At 47.1% G+C, this 18,814-nt stretch overlaps 2 protein-coding genes across 3 annotated transcripts in view; one reads left to right on the plus strand and one right to left on the minus strand.

Annotated features, from left to right (window-relative positions):
- LOC144170858 (neural cell adhesion molecule 1-like) overlaps nt 1-18,814 on the plus strand; it is an 871,116-nt gene that overhangs the window by 82,436 nt on the left and 769,866 nt on the right. The window lies entirely within an intron of this gene.
- The window catches only part of LOC144170966 (uncharacterized), a 58,847-nt gene that overhangs the window by 36,306 nt on the left and 3,727 nt on the right, over nt 1-18,814 (minus strand). Inside the window, exons 2-3 of the mRNA XM_077700952.1 lie at nt 15,325-15,498; nt 14,862-15,089 (exon numbers count right to left, since the gene is read on the minus strand). Coding sequence (XP_077557078.1) covers nt 14,862-15,089; nt 15,325-15,498 — 402 coding nt within the window. The remainder of the gene's footprint in view (nt 1-14,861; nt 15,090-15,324; nt 15,499-18,814) is intronic.

Genomic DNA, 18,814 nt, shown 5'->3' on the forward strand with positions numbered 1-18,814 from the left:
CTTTCCATCTGTTCCTGTGTTTCTGCGCCAAAAGGTCCACCTTGCTTATGCTTGTATGTGTCGAATTCTCTACACGTGGCCTCCGAGCTCTTGTTGGTCACACAGTATTTTCGCCTTCTTTGATCACTCTCCTCTTTTGTGTATATCTTCAGGTTTATGTTTACCCGTTTCTGATGTAATTCCCTTCCTATATTATGTCTGTTTGTATGCCTTATAATAATGTACCCAGTGCACCACCCGAGAAGGGAATTTGCTGTTGGGGAAAACTTCAAATAAATAAATAAATAAATAAATAAATAAATAAATAAATAAATAAATAAATAAATAAATAAATAAATAAATAAATAAAAAGGTAAGTAAATAAATAAATGTTATCGCGAGCAGAGGGCGGAGGAGGGGGTGAGCGCCCGTGTAGTGTTGAATTGTGCCAAACCCTTCGGTAATCAGAAGTCACCTACCGTATAATACGTAACTCCCTTCTATTTCGCTTTTGCACACTTTTCCAGAGGTCATTATTGTATACGCTTATTGGTCCTGACTCGTAGTGCCTTTGAGGAGACGAATAGATTTCTTTAGTTCCGTAGCTAAGTAACATCAACTTAGGCCACTTGAAAGCTGACAGCCGTCTACCGTGCGCAATTTAGACACTTATCAACGTTTTGAGCAGAGCAGTCGCTCAACCAGAAGTCGAAACAACTCGACGACGGGCACGATTTTCCACATTTCTCAGAACGTGATTGTGTGTAGACTGAACGCACAATACTTTGTCATTTTGCCGAGGCAGGCGACAAAGCTCGCGCTGAATTCAGTGTCGCTAGTATGGCAGTCGTTTCATTAACGGAAAGGCAAAAACGGGCTGCTATCGCAACCAAGGGTATTCAACTCGCATACTTTCTCGTTTACGGGCTGTCTCCTTTACACAACACAGTTTCTGTATGTGAAAAAAAAAAGTAAACGAACTGCGTGCGTTCGTGAGCTGGCTTTTTTTGCTTCTTTTTAGACAAGCCAAGCCGATTACACTCGGGCTGATCGCCCTGCCCATCACGGGACCGCCACTCTTCCGTGGCCGGCCGGCAAGCGTCCGCCGTTGAGGCTTAATTTAGACGGCGTGCCGCGCGAGATAAAAGGAAGCAGTGCGCAGAAAGAGGTGGTTCGGGCGACGCGTCCCAGAGTCGAAGCCGCGCACGCACGCGGGCCACGGGCGCCTCGTGTCCACAGATAGTTCGAGGTCGCCGCGAACCAAAGAAAGCCATCAGCGCATCCATTAGGGCCGCCGCGTCTCGCCAGAGGACGCCCATTAACTGCGCGCAGCATTCGCACAAGCGCAGAAATGCGCGCGTGATGAGAAGCAGCGAGGCATGTGCATGCGCGCAGCCAACGCGGATAGGTGCAGTGAAAAGATGCACTTTTTCATGGCGTCACCTTTTTTGCGGCACTGCTCCCTTCTTTCTCACGAAATGAAGCTGTCGCCGCTGCCGTGCACGTGGCGGGAGAAGCGCGGCGCGAGAGTTGCTAGCGCTGCGGTCGTCCCGAGGGGTCCATTACGCTTTACGCGGCGGCAGCCTTTGTCTCGTGGCCGCAGTCGCGCTGGCCGGAATGGCGAAAATACAGCAATAAAAAAACCGCTCCAAAACGTGTCTCGGTGCGCACGCCAAAAGATACTTGGATAGGCGATGCTATACCCCGAAATAATTAGTCATGCAACCGTACAGCTGCGCGCTGGCGCTCTCCTTGAAAGAGAATGAAACCGCGGCTGCGAACGACAACGTCACGGCGATCAAGAGGCCGACGATGCATCGCCTGCGACTACGGATTCAGACACAAGTGCCCTCTAATGCGTGGTTGAGTAAAAAAACCAGATCCTGCTTTTCAGGAAATGTTCGATTTAGATGTAGGGTAGCAACAAGTGCGTGCGAGGCCGTATCCGAAGCCGTGCCGTGCTTGCACTCATCAGTCGGCACAAGCGCTGGCGAATCGCAAGCGCCCTTTGAACAAATCACTTAAGGTTTAAATTACACACGGCAAAATGTTCGGCAACAGCATTCCTGTTGTTGTCCTTGAACAGGCGACAGACCTTGAAGGGGCGATCGGCTTTCACTAACAGACGCGCGCGACTCGGTCCACACGACGCAGTGGCACGCGTAAGTAGGCTCCGCAGTTTTAAATGCGGAGCATTTCTTAGGCTCGCCTTGTCCTGCGTCGTTGATGGCGGCGCCGTCCACACGCTCACTGCGCATGCGCAACTCTCCTCCTTACACCCACAGCTCCGCGATACTACACTATCAAAAAAAAGAAATAGTTAGCGGCGCCCGGTTTCGATCCCACGACTCTCTGGCCGCAACGGGAGGTACGCGGTGCTCTTCCCACTACGCTACAAATCCGGGACAGGAGCAAGTGCTACGAACGCGCCTTATGTCCTTGACTCATTCAAAGTACGTCAAGAAGCTACTGATACAACGAAGGCACGCGAAGCTGAACGTCAACGGAAACGACGAACTGAAAACTTTAGAGGGGGATGCTGAATTTCCCGTGGGAAAGCTGTGGCGGGAAGCGCCACGCGCCTTGCAGCTCAACCAGCCCCGTCCGCAGCGCCTCTGATGCTGATTGTGGCAGGATGCCCCTAGGGATTGGCCAACCAAAGAATCCATCACGAGATAGGTTCGAGTTCAACCACCGTCGTCATCTTCCCGTAAGGGAACCGCCGAAGAAGAAGAACGATAAGACAAAGCTGCGAAGAGGAGGGCGTGTACATTGCTCTCAGCCGGTGCACCAATGTCAACAACCTTTACCTCACCAAAGCTGACGGAGACTACCGATTCTACCACAGAGACAACATCGACAAGAACATGATGGACGAGTTTCGGCGCCTCGAGAACCACCGCCTACTCACCGTAACACAACAGCACTTACGTGCCTTTGCCACCGGTGTGGACCCGGACTGGCGCTAGTAAAAACCAGATTACTCAACATAACGACAACACAATGGAACCACATGGAACCGCCACGATGCTTCGCATCCTCATCAGGGTTCCCCACGGGAAGATGGTGTAATTTTTTACCGCTCTGCCTGGTAGTCGATGATTTCAACTGCGTAGAGCGAAGGGTGCTGCACGGAACACTGTTTGGCGTCGCAGCATTACTTTGCGTCCGGTGGGGCGCAGTTTGGAACATCAAATAACTGTCCGTGCTGTGCTTCGTCGGGCGCACTTACACCGTGGTGGGGCGCTCGCACTGGAGTTCCTGCAGATCGCGTAGCGCAAGAGTCGCGCGTCTGATTTCACATGCCGCGGGTTCCAGTTCGACAGGAAAGCCCGCTTTAAGCGCTGCGCAAAAGCCCCCGTATTCAGCCAGTTCTGCTCAACTGAGCACTGGTGCCAGGCAGTTTCGGGCCCCTTTCTCCCCACTCAAAACCTATTAGCTTAGCTTAGCGGTTGCGGAAGCGGCGGCAGCGGCGACCGCTCGGCTGAAAGCAGCCGAGAATCGTGCGCAGGTTTTTGTCCGCGGCGCTCCTCGCCACTCCTCCTCCTAGACGCGAGACGGGTGGCTTTCCCGCCCGACCTCGGACTCAAGATCGCGGGTGGACGCGCAACTCTGCTCCCGTAGGGGAGCTACATACGGGCCCTTTAGCTAGCATGAACAAGTACCGTCATCTCGTCGAGCCCGACGTAACCAGTGACAGGTGATTTGGCGCGTCGCCTAACAGCATGGACGCTTGGCGGCCCACACTCATGGTTGCCCGCATGCGTGCCATGCCAGTGAATACAGCTTAGAAGCTAATATGAACTTTTACCGGAAAGCCGGTCTGGCACGACGCTTGGCTCACAGTCCGCAACATGCACTCAGCATCACAGTTCAAAAATGTCTCGGGCACTAAAAGGAGTACTGACAAGAAATTTCAAAGCTGAAATACTATGCCGGAGGCTTCCTTTGTATATGGAGATATCTCCCAGCAACTTTCAACTGTAACCGTTAAGTATAACATATTGCAAATCCATTTATTTCTTTTCGCGCACGAGAAAGCTCAGAATGGATACCCTTTCGCAATCACCATAATCATGACGCCATCTGCCCCTTTTGGCCCCAAGCTGGCTGCGGTTGGTTCCGCTGGCTGCGGTGGGCGCGTGCTGCTCCGGCGTGTGTACGTCACAATTTTGGCACTGACGTCATGCTGCTCATGGTGGTCAGCGCGAACGGAAACAACACACGAAGAAGAGAATAGACGACACAGGAGATCCTGTGTCGTCTATTCTCTTCTTCGCGTGCTGTTTCCGTTCGCGCTGACCACCATGAATGCTATCCAACTCGCCCATTTTGCCACCGTCATGCTGTTCGCGCGCGCGTCCAAACAAAGCCACCTAGAAATTTCAAGGCCCCCCTCACGGCGGCGCGACGTCACGCTAGTGCGATGGGCCTGCAAGTGGGCTTCACCACGGCCGAAGTGCTCGCCGGGCGCGGGGCAAAGTGGCTATTGGCGGGGACATCCGAAAGCAATATTTTTAAGAATAAAGCTCGTGCCCCGCTCGGGGCACGAGACAGAGCCCCCTCGTGGTGGCTCCTGCCCCGCAAAAGTGACGTCAAGCTAAACTAGTCACGTGACTTCCTGTGACGTCACTAAATATGTTTTTTTCGCACAAACGAGGATGTTGATCGACGGCGTGTGTGTGCTATGTGGTATTCCGGCCGTGGCTTTAACGGGAAGACTGACACATCGTTACGTCCTGATCGCCTTGCACAGCGGCTGCCTCGCGGCGCTTTTTCTTGTTGGGCGGATTTATTGAGATTCAGATTGAGTATTATTGAGATTGAGTATTTTTCGGGAACTTGCTGCTGCAGGCCTTCATAAGCCTAATTTTGGCAAAGTGCTTCGCCCCGCTTTTCCCGTGCTCCTTTTGTTGCCGTTAAAGATGGTGCTAGCTTCATATTGTCTTACAGTTCGCGTGCCATCGGCTTTACGCTCTTGCATTCGTTGTCTGCTTATTCCGATCGCTACTTGCATTCCAAACATTGTTTTGATTCTGGCGTAAAACGTGCGGATCGGTATGTTCCGCCGCTTTCCGCCGTAGCTAACGAGGTAGCTGACTTTGATGACGTGATAACGCGAGCGACGCAGTGTCAGCGGTGTCACTGTGTGCACGAATCAAGTATCGTCAGGTAGCGCAGGGCATCGTCGAACGCAATCCGTCCTCGCGTGTAGCTTGTTGCAAGAAACCTTACTACCCCGCGGAAACGATCCGTGCATGCTGCGTGCAGGGAGCGCAGCTCCACTTTCGTGGGTGGCCTGGTGAATGGGAGAGCCCAGCAGCTGCCCGTCCATGGACAGAATAGGTACTCAAGCTATCACCGAAACCAGCCGCTCACTGGCTGGCTTCCTGTGCAAGGAGGCCCAAGCTCCAAATGTGCAAGTTTGGAAGAAGTCAAGCCGATAAGATCGCCGTTTGTGCCAAGCTTGACACTTGTATTAAAAGTGCTTCCAAGTTTGCTGTGCACAAGGCAAACAAGTGACACTTATCGTTCATCTGTGTTTTTCAAATTTGTTGCTTCGAATAATACTATTGTGCTTTCATGATAGGCAAGACTTCAAATGAGCTGCGAATTCTAAGCAATCTGTAGGCAGCCATTACTGAATGCACAGGAAGCAACGTTTTGTCTAGCTTGAAATTTTCTTCATAGGGTACGTGGAACTGCCAGCTAGCAAGTTTAATGAAAGGTTTTTATCTGTTCAAATAGAGTAAAGAGGTAGCAAAAGATAGATAGGATATCCCTCCCCCATCACCAGTTGATCGTATGGCAGTGTCTCACAATTTCGTTCACAATTACTGCATGGTTTTTATTTCCCTGACCTTTGCTCCAGTGCCTTCTGTCTTTTCAACCTGGTTAGTCAACAAAACTTCATCGTGCATCTGTTCTGATTATGTATTTTGGTAGGCTGGTTCCTTGTTTACTCTTGTGTTTGGCTTGGAAGTCAACATAACTAACCACAATACTTTCATGCCCACTCCGTCGGGTGGCCATTGATGGCGAGAGCTTCTCTTGAAGGCTTACTGTGGATTCACGAATTCTGATTGGCTGTGACACCAATATACCCATCCGGAGCATCCTGTGGAATTCAACTCGACATTAGTACTTGTGTTCACAGCTTGGTAAAGACTGCTTAGTGGTCTGCTCTCTGAGTGTTTGGTGTAAGCCTGTACACTGAAAGCTTCCGATTGCGAGGAGATATTTCATGTTCTATAGCTTTTTAACTCTGTGCTGTGTAAAAAACTGTTTCGGCTAATTCGTTAAGTGAATATTCTTTGTCGCAAGGGCCATAATACAGTGTCCCATATTGTGCTTGCAAGGATGCATATCTCGGCAGAGCCCAACTGCTAGAAAGCACATTCTCGGGTGGTGTATGGAGATACTTTGTGTTATGTGAGCATTAGATTTAAAAAATGGGGCATTGAAGCTATTTGTTAAGCTAACAAGCCTAAAAAACAGTTTATGGAGCACATATACGAGGGAATGGTTCTAGTACAGCTTGACATTATCCTCTCTCGAGAGTACTTAATACCTTGTGCAGGAACTGGAGCTAAGGACACCTATGTGGACGCCAATGTCTTTGTTAGTGTTTGTGAATATTGCGGTACAGCTCAAAGCTTTATGTATCATGGATTGCTTCAACAATAAAATGACTGTAATGAATGTACTTCTGCTTTGGTGTCAATGGGCAGCATTTGAGCATTGATAAGTGCTTCGCTGAGGTCATTTTTGTCACACAAAAACAGGCTATGTTCAGGCACTGTAGCAAGTCCTCATGAAAAAACACGGTAAGGAAACTGGACAAAAAATCTGTGAACACAGGGACACTGTGTTCATCACAGCACCTTTCCTTGTAATTTAGTACTGTTATTTTCGCTACATTTCTTCGCAAAATATAAACCAACTCATCCAGCCTCACACCTTCAGCCAAAAAGCAAACATGGTGTTTGTCAATGACAAGTGATTATACCAAACTTCCCTGGCTGTGCAAAAAGTCAGTGAGCGCTCTACTTTCTCTGCACAGTCTTAGGTGTGAAGTTTCTTTTCCCAACAAAACACCAGGGTTTTTTTGGCACAATACAACGAAAAAATGCCAAATAAGCAAGTGATACCTTCTAGCACTACACTACAGTCATGCAGGAAAGCCAAACCACCAAGTGGTCTCTTTGCCTGAGTGCAAAGCTCTGCAGAGAAGCCAAGAAAAAGATTCCTTTTTTGTTGACACCAAAGCTCTGCTGGAAAGCCAAAACGTGTGGCTTCTGTCTGGTGATCTGCTGTAAGACAGGCATGGGAATGTATTGCAGTAAGGCGTTTGTTGTGTAGATATCCTTCACACCAAGGTAAAAAAAACAGGCTCGCTGGGTAACAAAAACCTCGAGTGAGGTTACAACAAAATGTTTTATGTAAAGTGGTAGAGTACTGTTTGTTATAAATAGCTTTATTGATTGATTGATTGATTGTAGGGTTTAACGCGCCGACGAAACGCAGGCGATGAGGCGTGCCGGAGTGCAGGGCTCGGGATTCATTTCGACCACCTGGGGATCTTTAAAGTGTTCCCAAATCTCGTCCACGCGGGCGTTTTTGCTTTTCGCCTCCATCAGAAAAGCGGCCGCCGCGGCCGGGAATCGAACCCGCGACCTCGTGCTGAGCAGCACAACACTTGTTATAAATAGCAATTAACGCTTTAGTATGTTTTGACAGTAGTTAAGTAGCCTGTTGAAATCATTTGCTAAAACTAAACAAAAGCAATGTTTCATACAGCTTCAATCGTGTGAAATAGCAAAAGAATGGTTTGGACCCTAAGTTCAGCAGGCATGCTCCAGTTGGGAATGTGTTTGTAGAGCACGACAATAATAAAGGCATGGGAAAAAAGTGTGAGCTTAAATGAGTTACCACCAAAGTATTGGTAGGCAGTTATAATGCTCACAAATATTTAGAAATAGTTTGGACACCCTGGAACAATATAGGGGACTCCACTTGCCCTGGTTTTAAGTTTGTTAGTACTGAACTTAATGTACCCCACATAACACTATTGAAGAATGTTACGCTTACATGGACACCGCAGCATTTACAGTTTTATTTGAACAGAGGTAAATAGGAGAATATTGCATAAAGAGTTCATTTATACGTAAATTAGAAAAAATCAGGGTTTTTAAAGTAAAGCTCGGAAGCATGCTAAATGAATGGGGCGAATGGCGAGTTTATGTTGTTACTAATCGGAAATTTGATTGATTGATTGATTGATTGATTGATTGATTGATTGATTGATTGATTGATTGATTGATTGATTGATTGATTGATTGATTGATTGTAGGGTTTAACTCGCCGACGCACCGCAGGCGATGAGGCGCGCCGTAGTGGAGTGCTCCCGATTATTTTTGACCACCTGAGGATCTTTAACGCGCGCCGGATCACACGGGCGTTTTTGCTTTTAGCCTCCATCAGAAAAGCGGCCGCCGCGGCCGGGAATCGAACCCGTGACCTCGTGCTCAGCAGCGCAACGCCTTAGCCACTGAACCACCGTGGCGGGTTAATCACAAATTTCAACCACCTCGCCGGAAACAAACCCCTTCCACGGAGGGAGCGTGTGTAATCACAAGATTTTTTAGAGAAAAGTTTGTGAATGCACTGTACACGTATGCCAGAAGGTATTTTGACACCCCAGCCGAGGACTGTGAGTCATCAGCGCTCTTTTATGCTGTTTTGATGATCGAGGGCTGTTTGTTCACCTCTTCTCTTCTCCCTTTGGCCACCATCTTAGTCACCGCATTCATGTGCCTGCTGAGGGAGCTAGCAAACATAAGGATCACCTATAGGCAGTGATACCTTAGGCTCGTACAATTGCTGGAGAGGCTAAACAATGTTTTCAAGATCCCCAACTGTGAGCTTTTACCTTTATTTTTGCAAAAGTCTAGATAGGCTTTTGAGAACTGTCCGAAATCACAAAAATGACCATTTTGTGCCCAAACTGGCCAGCTAGACCTAACTAGTCGATCCACACGTTGAATGCTTAACATAAAAATCAATCAATGAAAACCTCCGCTCTTAATACTCGCTAGAGACTCACTGCATGGGCTTATGCACGGCATTGTGTGGGTGGCCTTCTGGTTTCCACCTATGAAGCCTGTTAGTTGTGTGAAGAGTGTCCAGTCCTGCTGTCAAACTCTTTTTGAGACTTGCACTGTCCCCCTGAAATGTACCACCGTGGATTCCTTGGTATTTGTGTTCGCCATGAGAAATCTTAGTAAATCGTTACAATCCCCTGAAGATGGCTGGAAAGTGGGCATTTGTTTAGCGACTACTGTTTAGGGGCACAGTAGGCAGAATGTTAAAGAGGCCAAGAAGAAAAAATGCAAGGTTCATTCATTAAAAGACTTTTTTGCCCTAATTACACATGACATCAATTTTATTGCAAACTTCAAACAAATAAGATATCACAGAAAATGTGTAAAGCTGTGGAAGCTCCATAACACTTTCCAGCTATTTCGCAATGGCATCACAGAATCTTGTTTGTGCGATTGACAGCCACCGACCTAATCCACCGCAAAGAAAAGCATAACTGGGCGATTGCAGTGGGGCCTCCATTCCGTTTGATCATATCACTTGAGTGTTAACGTACAGTTAACACGCAGATAACTGCATTTACAGTGCACGCCCATATAACCACTCGTGCCCATATTACATCAACGCAGTCTGAAATTGGGATATTTTTCACCATTTCTTTTGGTTAAACTCGCCCCATGATAGCCTTGACCTTTGCCTCTCAATTACATTTGCAGCGTGCTGGCTGCTTATACCTATTAACACAAACAATCCGCTGATGCTTTCATGTTCCAGGCATATCTTAAGATTCTCTTTGACATTCACTGTTGAGCCTGCGTAGAACCCATGAGTTTTCATATGCTGGAGAGCATGTAGGTGTATTAGACACGATGAGCGGCTAAGTGTATACCCTTCCTGTTACCGTCTGTACAGCTTCTTCTATGACCCTATCGGCTCGGTGTCCTGAATTAAGTCTCTTTGCATGAGGGGACTCGGTAAAGTCTGGCCAACATAGCATATACCGCCGGATATACAGCGAGACATGAAAGTTATGCCAATGCAGCAGCTATGGCATGAAGCACCTAGTTAGTGTACCTTTTAAAGGACCCAGGTCCTGATTTGTCGTAGCATCATGTCTGTGCCAATTTGAGGAGCTGAATGCATGACGGAAACTACCCAGCCACAATTTGGGCCATGGGATACGAGACTGCCACTGTTCTCACTCTTTCACATCCTTTGTATCGTAGATGTATTTCTGCCACATTTTATTGTAGCGAAAGGTCGCACTACTGCAGCTGCAATAATTTCTTCTGAAAAAATCTTTTCAAGCGCTGAATACCAAGCATTTATGATACAAGAGGCGCATGCTCCCCAGACTTTTCTGCGCACAAAACGTATCCCGGGTAACCAATTTTTAGCCAAAATTCAGTCCACTCGAAAATATATACAAAAAGTGCGACAAACTGCCGATTTTCAAGTCTTCTTTGCTAATCTTCTTAAAGGGGAAACTACTGTGCTTGGTTGTACGCGGTATATGTGTGGGGACAAAAAAGATTACCTTTTCTAGCTATTCGTGGTTTGCACTTGTAATGCGCACATGAGACCAGTAAAATATCAGTTGCCGCGTCTAGCCTTCGTCCTGAGCACTGTACGTTCCGCCGTTAGTTTGGTGATGCTAAGATTTTTGATTCTGAAAACATACCGCAATTTCATGCCACCCATTTAAGCATTCTGAACTTGCCGTGGTTCAAACTGTAGATAGCAGATGCCGCCGCGCGGACATGCCTCAGCAGGCTCACATAATCACGTTCGACGGTGCCTTTTCTTGCTTGGAACGTGGGCTGTTCGAACGAGGCCACTCGACTGCGCGATGTCGTACCATCGGCATACATCAGGCGGCCACAGGTCCGCATTACTCGAGAGCGGTTATTTCTCTACCGTGTGGAAAGGCTGGCTTGGTTACCGCACAAAACAACGTTCTCGCACTTTCTGATAGTGCTTCTAACTTTATCAACTCTGCTTTATCTGCATTGTCGACCCGAGAAAATCAGTGCTTTCGGATACGCCATACCGCCATACCGGCGGTACCGGCAGCGCCAGCGGCTCCCGCAAGAACGAACAAAAAACTATTTGTTTAGAAAACTTCCAGCAAATGAGTAGCTTTTAGTTTTTATTAAAATGTAAAAAAATCTGCTTTTGGTATTATAATACGCAATATAAAAACAATTGTTGTTCATAGGACGTCACTATGACGTATTTATGACGTCACGTGGGGCAGGAGCCACCCCGAGATATTCTGTTAGACTAGTTGGCTTCTTGCATTCATCGTGAATGGCTCAGTCTCGTGCGCCGCGCGGGGTTCCAGACGCTGCCTATTTTTAACCCGATGTCATGCGTACGTGTTATTGTTGGCTGTTATTGTAGCCAATACTCATTGTAACCAAGCCTTGTAATAAAGCCATAAACAGAAGACCCGCAGAGCTACAGCCAGTGCGTGTCGAAACAATTGTGGCTTAAAAAAACTACCGGTTTCAAGGAAGGAATTTCACACTGACCAGTCAATATTTCATATCTTTCACTGCATACAAGCAGAACTATCATAGGGAAAAAAAATGGCCCCAGCTTTTTTTTCAAGCCGAACGCCAACATAAAGAAGTTATATTCTGTTAGACTAGTTGGCTTCTTGCATCCATCGTGAATATGTCCTCAAGAGGACCTGGCGAGCACATTTGTGTCCTTTGTGCTATTAGACCATTTCTGCATAACTGATAAGCACTGTTGATCTTCACAGCCCCCCTTCGGGGGAGCTGAAGAGCAAAAGAGCATTTTGAAGGCCCAGAATAAATTCAACCAATCAATCAATCAATCTTTATTTGACATTCATGGGTACAAATGCCAGGAGCACAGACAAAAAGCCATTCAGACAGGCTTGACGACAAATACCGAATTCATTCATTTCAACAAACCAATTTGAGGCTCGATAAATAACGTGAAATGTACATTGATTATTCAGGTTGTCAAATTTTATTTCAAGGTTCATTTTTTCAAGGTTCATTTCTTGAGGAAGACACAACTTCCGCAAAAAAAATGCTTCATACATGAATTTAAAGAAAAGGCAAAACGGCATAAAAAACAAGCAAAACGGCGTACAAAAAATACATACACCTAACAAAACTGAACTACACAAATACTAAATAACGAAAGAGTAGCCTTTCTCAAGCCTTCAACGTTTTTAGTTTTCGTTCATTCTTGGCATGGGACAGTTTATCATTTTCTCCGCGTCACAGGTTGTTTAACAGCGGGTTCGCTGCAGCACTCACGAGAAGCTGCATCACCTGCCCTGGCGTGTAACCGAAATCACGCGTATCCGGGCCCTCAATGACTTCGAGCGCAGAAAATACAAGGTCCACAAGCGCCTCGATCCGTGTGCTTAGGAAGACTGAAAAACTGTGCGGAATGCTCACAAGTCCTGAGCCTGCCCAAGACAATTTCTGACAGTATTGACGCTCCGTGTTTGAAGGGTTCAGTGCTGGCGCTACGTGTTGGCGCTACCTTTAGGTACGTGTTGGCGCTACCTTTAGGAGCTCATTTTCCCCAGCTTCATGCAGCTGACACAACACTTTAAAGGGTGCTGTGAGGATTTTAAAGACGATAGTCTTTCTTGGGCTACTTAAACCCAGAAATTTTGGTCTGTCCGTCTGTCTGTCTCTGACTCGATTCAGCCACCCGGCCAAACTAAAACAATGCCGGCGCAATAGCCTTATATAGTCACAGCTAAATCTACCCGTTTAAGTCCGGTGTAATGTTCATACCTGTCAACATTGTTGAAGAAGAACAAGACATTACGCAAATATAAGAGAACAAATTAATACAGAAGTGATGTTTACAGTGTTCCTTTATAAAAAATCATACATGCTTGACTTTGACGAAATTAAATACTTCATCATCTCCAGAAAAAAAAATTCACTTTGCCGTCGCCTGTTGTCGCCCGCGCTACTATAGCTTCTTGCGGCATTTTAAGGAATCAACCGGCAACAGTTACGAAAGGTTCCACTACCTGTCGCCCGCGCCACTATAGCTTCTTGCGGCATTTTAAGGAATCAACCAGCAACAGTTACGAAAGGCTCCACTAGATAGGGTCCACGTTCTGCTTGCAACGCACGTAGAGTAGGGAAACGCGGTTCTATAAACGTTGAAGTAGGGCGCCGCGATTCACGCGCGTCTTCGCCGTACGGCAGCGTTGGCATCGAGACACCCAGTTTGGAACAGTGGAACGCGGGAAATCTAAAATGATTTAGGCAAACCTTTGGCGTCTTTACCTTGGGACTAGCGCGACGCAAGAGGAACAACATTAGAGGTGAGCGGGAAAGCGAAGGGAGGCATTTACTTGGCAAAAGTCAATAAATACTATCGTCTTTTGGCGACATTTGCAACAAAAGAAGCAGATACGCGGCCAATTTTTTGGTTGAGTGCCAGTAATTTTTGGATGAGGAAAGTACATGCACCTCCCAGTGTTGGGCTGGTTGAGCCAGTTGTCCCTAATGCACTTAAGTCTAATCGGGTCTAAAACAAAGTGCATGATGGATGAGCAGGATGCTGATGATCAGCGGAATTGACAGCTGGGCTAGTTGGTATCCGTCCATCCTAAACAGCGCTTAACAACAAGGCGAGAAAGGGGGCTTCAGCGCCGTCTTGTGTCCCCTCTTCCTCGTCGTGTTGTTCGGCGCTATTTAGGATGGAATGATGCTGATGCACAATGCTGAGACTTGTGGGCTTAGCAAAGAACGAGACAGCTTTTCGGTTTATGGAGTTATTGTCTCGTATCAGTGCTATGACCTTGAAACGAGATCCCTCCAGATCAATAATAAGCTTCGAAAAAAAGCCACGCAGCACCATATCATCAATCTGTGCAACAGGTAAGATGTGCACCACATCCTTGTTTGAAGAAAGCAGGTTCTGGAACATGAAGACGTGGGCTGTTTTTGCAGGGTTTATGAAGTAGCAGCAGCACCTGTCACGAAGCCTGTCTTGTAATCAAAATACGGCTGGAGGAGCACTTCATCTATCTTTAAGGTTACAGTCCGTTCATGCTCTTTGTAGGAGTTCACAACCCGCTTCGCATAGGAAAGGACGTTATATTCCTGTTGCTCTGTTGCAGGACTTGCATCATGTGATGAACAGAGCCTTCTGATTGCGTCAGGGTGTGGCAACTTAAGCTTCATTGAACTTCTAAAGAACTTGTACGCGTGCCGAGAAATGGTGAGCAAAAGGCTGGCAATAACCGAGAAAATCTGGGGGATATTGGTTAACGTTGTTTAAAATAAGCTCAACTTGGCTTCTCAAAAATTTTAGCATCTCCAAATGCCATTCCTGCAATTTGCATGCAACAAGTTCGTCACTCACTTCGTCCAGTGAAGTTGTTACCAACTACAGAAGATTACGCATCTTCTGAGAAGGGTCAGTGGAGCTGCTCCTCTGAAACTCTTCAACCATTTAAAGCACGGCTATCAAATATCTTAGTTCACATAAATTATCGGGAACAAGCATGTCACCACAGTTTTTGAGGCTGGTTTCACCAAACACACTTGTACACGAAGCTCCGACAACACAATAACGGACGAAGGAGCTGCAGGTGCAGAATGAAGTTGCAAATCCAAGAAGAAAACCTTCCCGTCCTTGTTGATGATATCCAGAAGTCAGAATTCTGAAGGCTTGGAAAAGTGTTGGTGCAAGTCGGAGAAATCACTTATTTTGGTTTTGGCCTCCCCTTCAGTTTGAGTCTGCTTCGAAAGCAGCATTGCCTCTTCCAAAGAAGTGGCTTCCAAGCGCACCCTTTTCTGTTCTGGTGCTTCTCGAACTGGTGATTGTGGCCGGGATAAATACGCGGGGCACTTCGGAAACAAACTTGTAACTGCAGTTTGTTTTAAGCGAAGGGTTTCCAGACGACCTTCGACAACGTTTTCAGTTTTTACATCTGTGTAGGCAGTCGTTTTCACGTATTCCGTTGGCAGGAAGTGCTTTTCACAGAGCTGAAATAAAATCAAATCAAATGAGCATGATACTGGACAAAAAGATGGCAATAACACACGCGCCTGTATGTTCACGGGTCTCGCAGCTAAATAAACAAAAAGACCGTCAGTACGTGCGTTATGGTGGTATTGCTTGTAAACAAGATCATGCATTTGCACTGTCAGCGGTTAGATCCAGCGACGAAAGCTTTTTGTCTGAGAACACCGGGTAAGAATGCACAAGAGAAACGCTTACTGTTGTGTACTTCGTTGGAATGCGGTCTTTCCGGGGAACAGCCCTGGTCCGTGCTGCTCGCATCGTCGGGTCAGTAGGAAATCTGCGCATTCGAACACTTTGGCCGCCGTCGTGATTTGATGTGCCATTGGGTGCACAGCCACAACCAGGTATCGTCGAATCCTTGCGTTGAAACTACAGTTCCAAACCGATGAAAACGACCAGTCATCAAGCGCTGCAGCCAGTGTTACCAGCCACGGAGACAAATTCACTGAAACCCTCGGACGAACCGGGTGTTAAGACTTCGTATCGTTGTTTTGACCAATATTACAACATGATTTCTAGCTATGTGCTTTATCTGTTTTGATTTGTATGCCTAATTATAACAAATACATAAAGTTGAACGACATTTGCCTTTGTTGTTCCACGCTGCAATACTTTTGTCAAGCCGTAGGCGCAGTAAGATTCACGCTCAGCCAAGCCAAGCAACAAGGGTAAGCCGATTTGCGGCGCACGCTGCAACGCGCCCTGCGCGCGCCGGCAGCACCGGGTCGGCGGCTTTCCCCTTCCGACACAACCACCTCACTGCCGTGACGTAGCTGCCTAGTAGAGGAGGTGGTGCGGGGGCTTTGAATTTTCTAGTTGGCTTTGGTCCAAACGGGCAGTGGTGCGGCGACAACGGTGACGTCATGGGCCCCCAGCTGTCATGGCGGTCGCCACAGGGTTCGTTTTATTGAAACCGAAACTGAAACAAATAAACAAGGCTGTAAATAATTATTTACAATGAAACCGACCATCTGATGTGCCACCCTATGATTAGTCGGCTGTAGGCACAGAAAACAGCAAAAAAAAACGTAACTGCAAAACGTGGTGCCCTTCAATATGCTTACGTGCTTTGGAGGCGACAGCCTAGCCATTATCAAAGACAATTCGTAGCGGCTCAATGGTGTTTGTGTCTCTTCGCTTTCGTTTCCTAGTCTTTTGACGTGAAGTATTGCGGCAGGCAGACGACAGTCGGCAATGGAGGTGGCAGCTGGCCCACAGTGTGCTCCGCGTGCCCCTCTCCTACTCACATTCCGTCACGTTCATCTTTCACGAGGCACGCGCCGTGCCGATCCTCGCTCCGCTCTGGCGGGGTACCGGGTTAGCGTACTTGGGTACCGACCTGGCCTGATTGTGTTTTTATTTATTGGAGACGATAATCTTTAATCTTGCTTGCACTACTTAAACTTGAAGACTTTGTTCTGTCTGTTTGTCTGTCCCTCGATTCAGCCGCCCAGCCGAAAGTTACAAGAATGCTTGAACACAACGTATGTAGGCAAACATTTACAAAACCATCGAATCTGGTTCACAAACGGAAAGCATTTGGCATATTTGAGGCAGAACAACAGTACGTGAGAGGTTCTTCCGTTGTTCTTTCAATGAAAAAATATGGCTGCTTGATCGTTGTAATAGCAAATGAAAAGACGAGTGAAAAGCAATATTTTATAGCCACACAATACCTGGAGCTCGCGGCTCACGCGCCGGGTGCAAGAGCGACAAAACTCCCCAACGAAGCGCGCGCACCAGCAGCGCGAGTGCTGCGAAAATTGCATTGACGAGAAAGGACTCAGACAGGAGTGGAGCAGCGTGAGAGATGGGCGGGGAGGCAGTCACGTGGCAAGGGCGACAGAAGACTACCGTCTTCTCTTCGACGACGGTAGCACCGAAGCGAGCAGACACGCGGTCGTTTTGTTATTTGTTTACAACGCGGCATTTTAAAACAGGAATGAGTTTTATGCCGGGGCACACAAACCTCGCCGACGTCATATCACTCACGGAAATGACATCAGCAGAAAAAGTTCCATTGGCGTGGTGGCGCTAGGTTTTGAGCCCACCACCAGTCTGGCCGGGACGAGAGGTGTGAAATGTTCTACCGACTAAGCCACGAAGTTTTTTTCTTCTTCTTTAGTGCATTTTGAACAGACATTCACGTCAGTGTTGGTTTAAAACCCGCCTACCGAACTTTGGTTGGTGAAAACTATCATAAACATCAAAAGAAGACAATTTCTCCAAAATGGGTAACCACGCAAGCTCCAGGCACTGCATATTAATTACTTCCTTCAGCATACAGACATTCTCAGCAAGGTACTTGCTGACAATCTTCGCGTCAGTATCAGAGTGGCGCACCGCCATACGACTCAGCCAGATGGCTTGTAGGCCCAAAAGCATTATCAGATCATACGGCACACTGTCATGTTTGTCGACTAGAATGAAGCGGATTCCATGAGGTGTCGCGGGCAAGTTTTTTTTCCGGGTTCGCTGAAGGACGACCCCCCCCCCAAAAAAAAAAAAAAAAAAAACAGCATCCCAGCAATCTAGAACAACGTGGTCTATTGTTTCGGGTTTCTTGCACAACAGACAAACTGTTGTCCATGGTACAAACAACCCCTTTTCAGCCATCCATGTTTTGACTAGAAGAGTTCCCGAATGAAGTTTAAAAAGGAATGTTTTCATACATGCTGGGACTGGCAACTTTTTGACGCGGCACAGTACATCTTGCCCTGGCCCAATGCGGTACATAGTTTTGTACAGCGATACTGGAAAAAGAACATCTCTTAGGTCTTCTGACAGACGTTTTCTTGAAACACTTGAGAGGTATTCAAGAGGAAACCTTACACAGAGGAATCAGACTACGGAAGTGAACCCGCCAAAACACTTTGGAAAAATGTGCGAAGAAATGAATCACTCGCATCGGAAAGAAATAGAAATCTCCTGACAAGTTCTCGCAAAAAACAAATGCGGTAATTCCGCCCCTCCAGCTCGCACCTTACAAAAGAGATTCGTACGGTTGGTTCTTTCCCATTCGGAACCTCAAATCAATACAGTAAAAATACGTTGCAGTTTCTGCAGATTTACTCGCCAAAAGTGTATTACTGGCACCGCATACCATAGCTTGGCAAGGAAGAACATGTTGCAGACGGTGGCACAAGCGAACGCCGACAGGTTCCGGTCTCCCCACTTCGTTGCCTTTTCACGCAATCTCACTGCTTCTTCCTGCCAATGCTTGATGCTGCCTTGGTAGCACTCAAGCGGTGCCCTAAGATATCTTTTCCGCACCCGAAACCACTCGATGTTTTAAAAAAACTCGGATTTGGTGGGCCGTGCTCCGTGCCACAACCCGGAACACTTTTCCCAGTTTACAGCACTACAGGTTTGTGCACAGAAGTCTTGTAATTTCCGCCACTTCTTGTACGCTCTCTTTATCTGTAACGAACACTGCCACGTCGTCCGCAGAAGCCAGCAACCGCACTTCACCTGAGTTCAAACTAAATCCCCTAGCTCTGTTAGTCTTGATTATTTTTAAACAAAAAGGGTCCAAAAACATGCAAAAAAGGAGAGGAGTCGTCCGACAACCTTGCCTAACTGACGATAACACAGGAACGCATTTGCTGACCTATCTTGTTTATAACTAACTGTGTGCATGATACATCCCTGGTGAGCCATATGCACTCCATTGTACAGCACTTTC

Source organism: Haemaphysalis longicornis, unplaced genomic scaffold (assembly GCF_048455015.1).
Source record: "Haemaphysalis longicornis isolate Haplotype H1 unplaced genomic scaffold, Haemaphysalis longicornis Haplotype H1 scaffold_2, whole genome shotgun sequence".
Classification (NCBI taxonomy): domain Eukaryota; kingdom Metazoa; phylum Arthropoda; class Arachnida; order Ixodida; family Ixodidae; genus Haemaphysalis; species Haemaphysalis longicornis.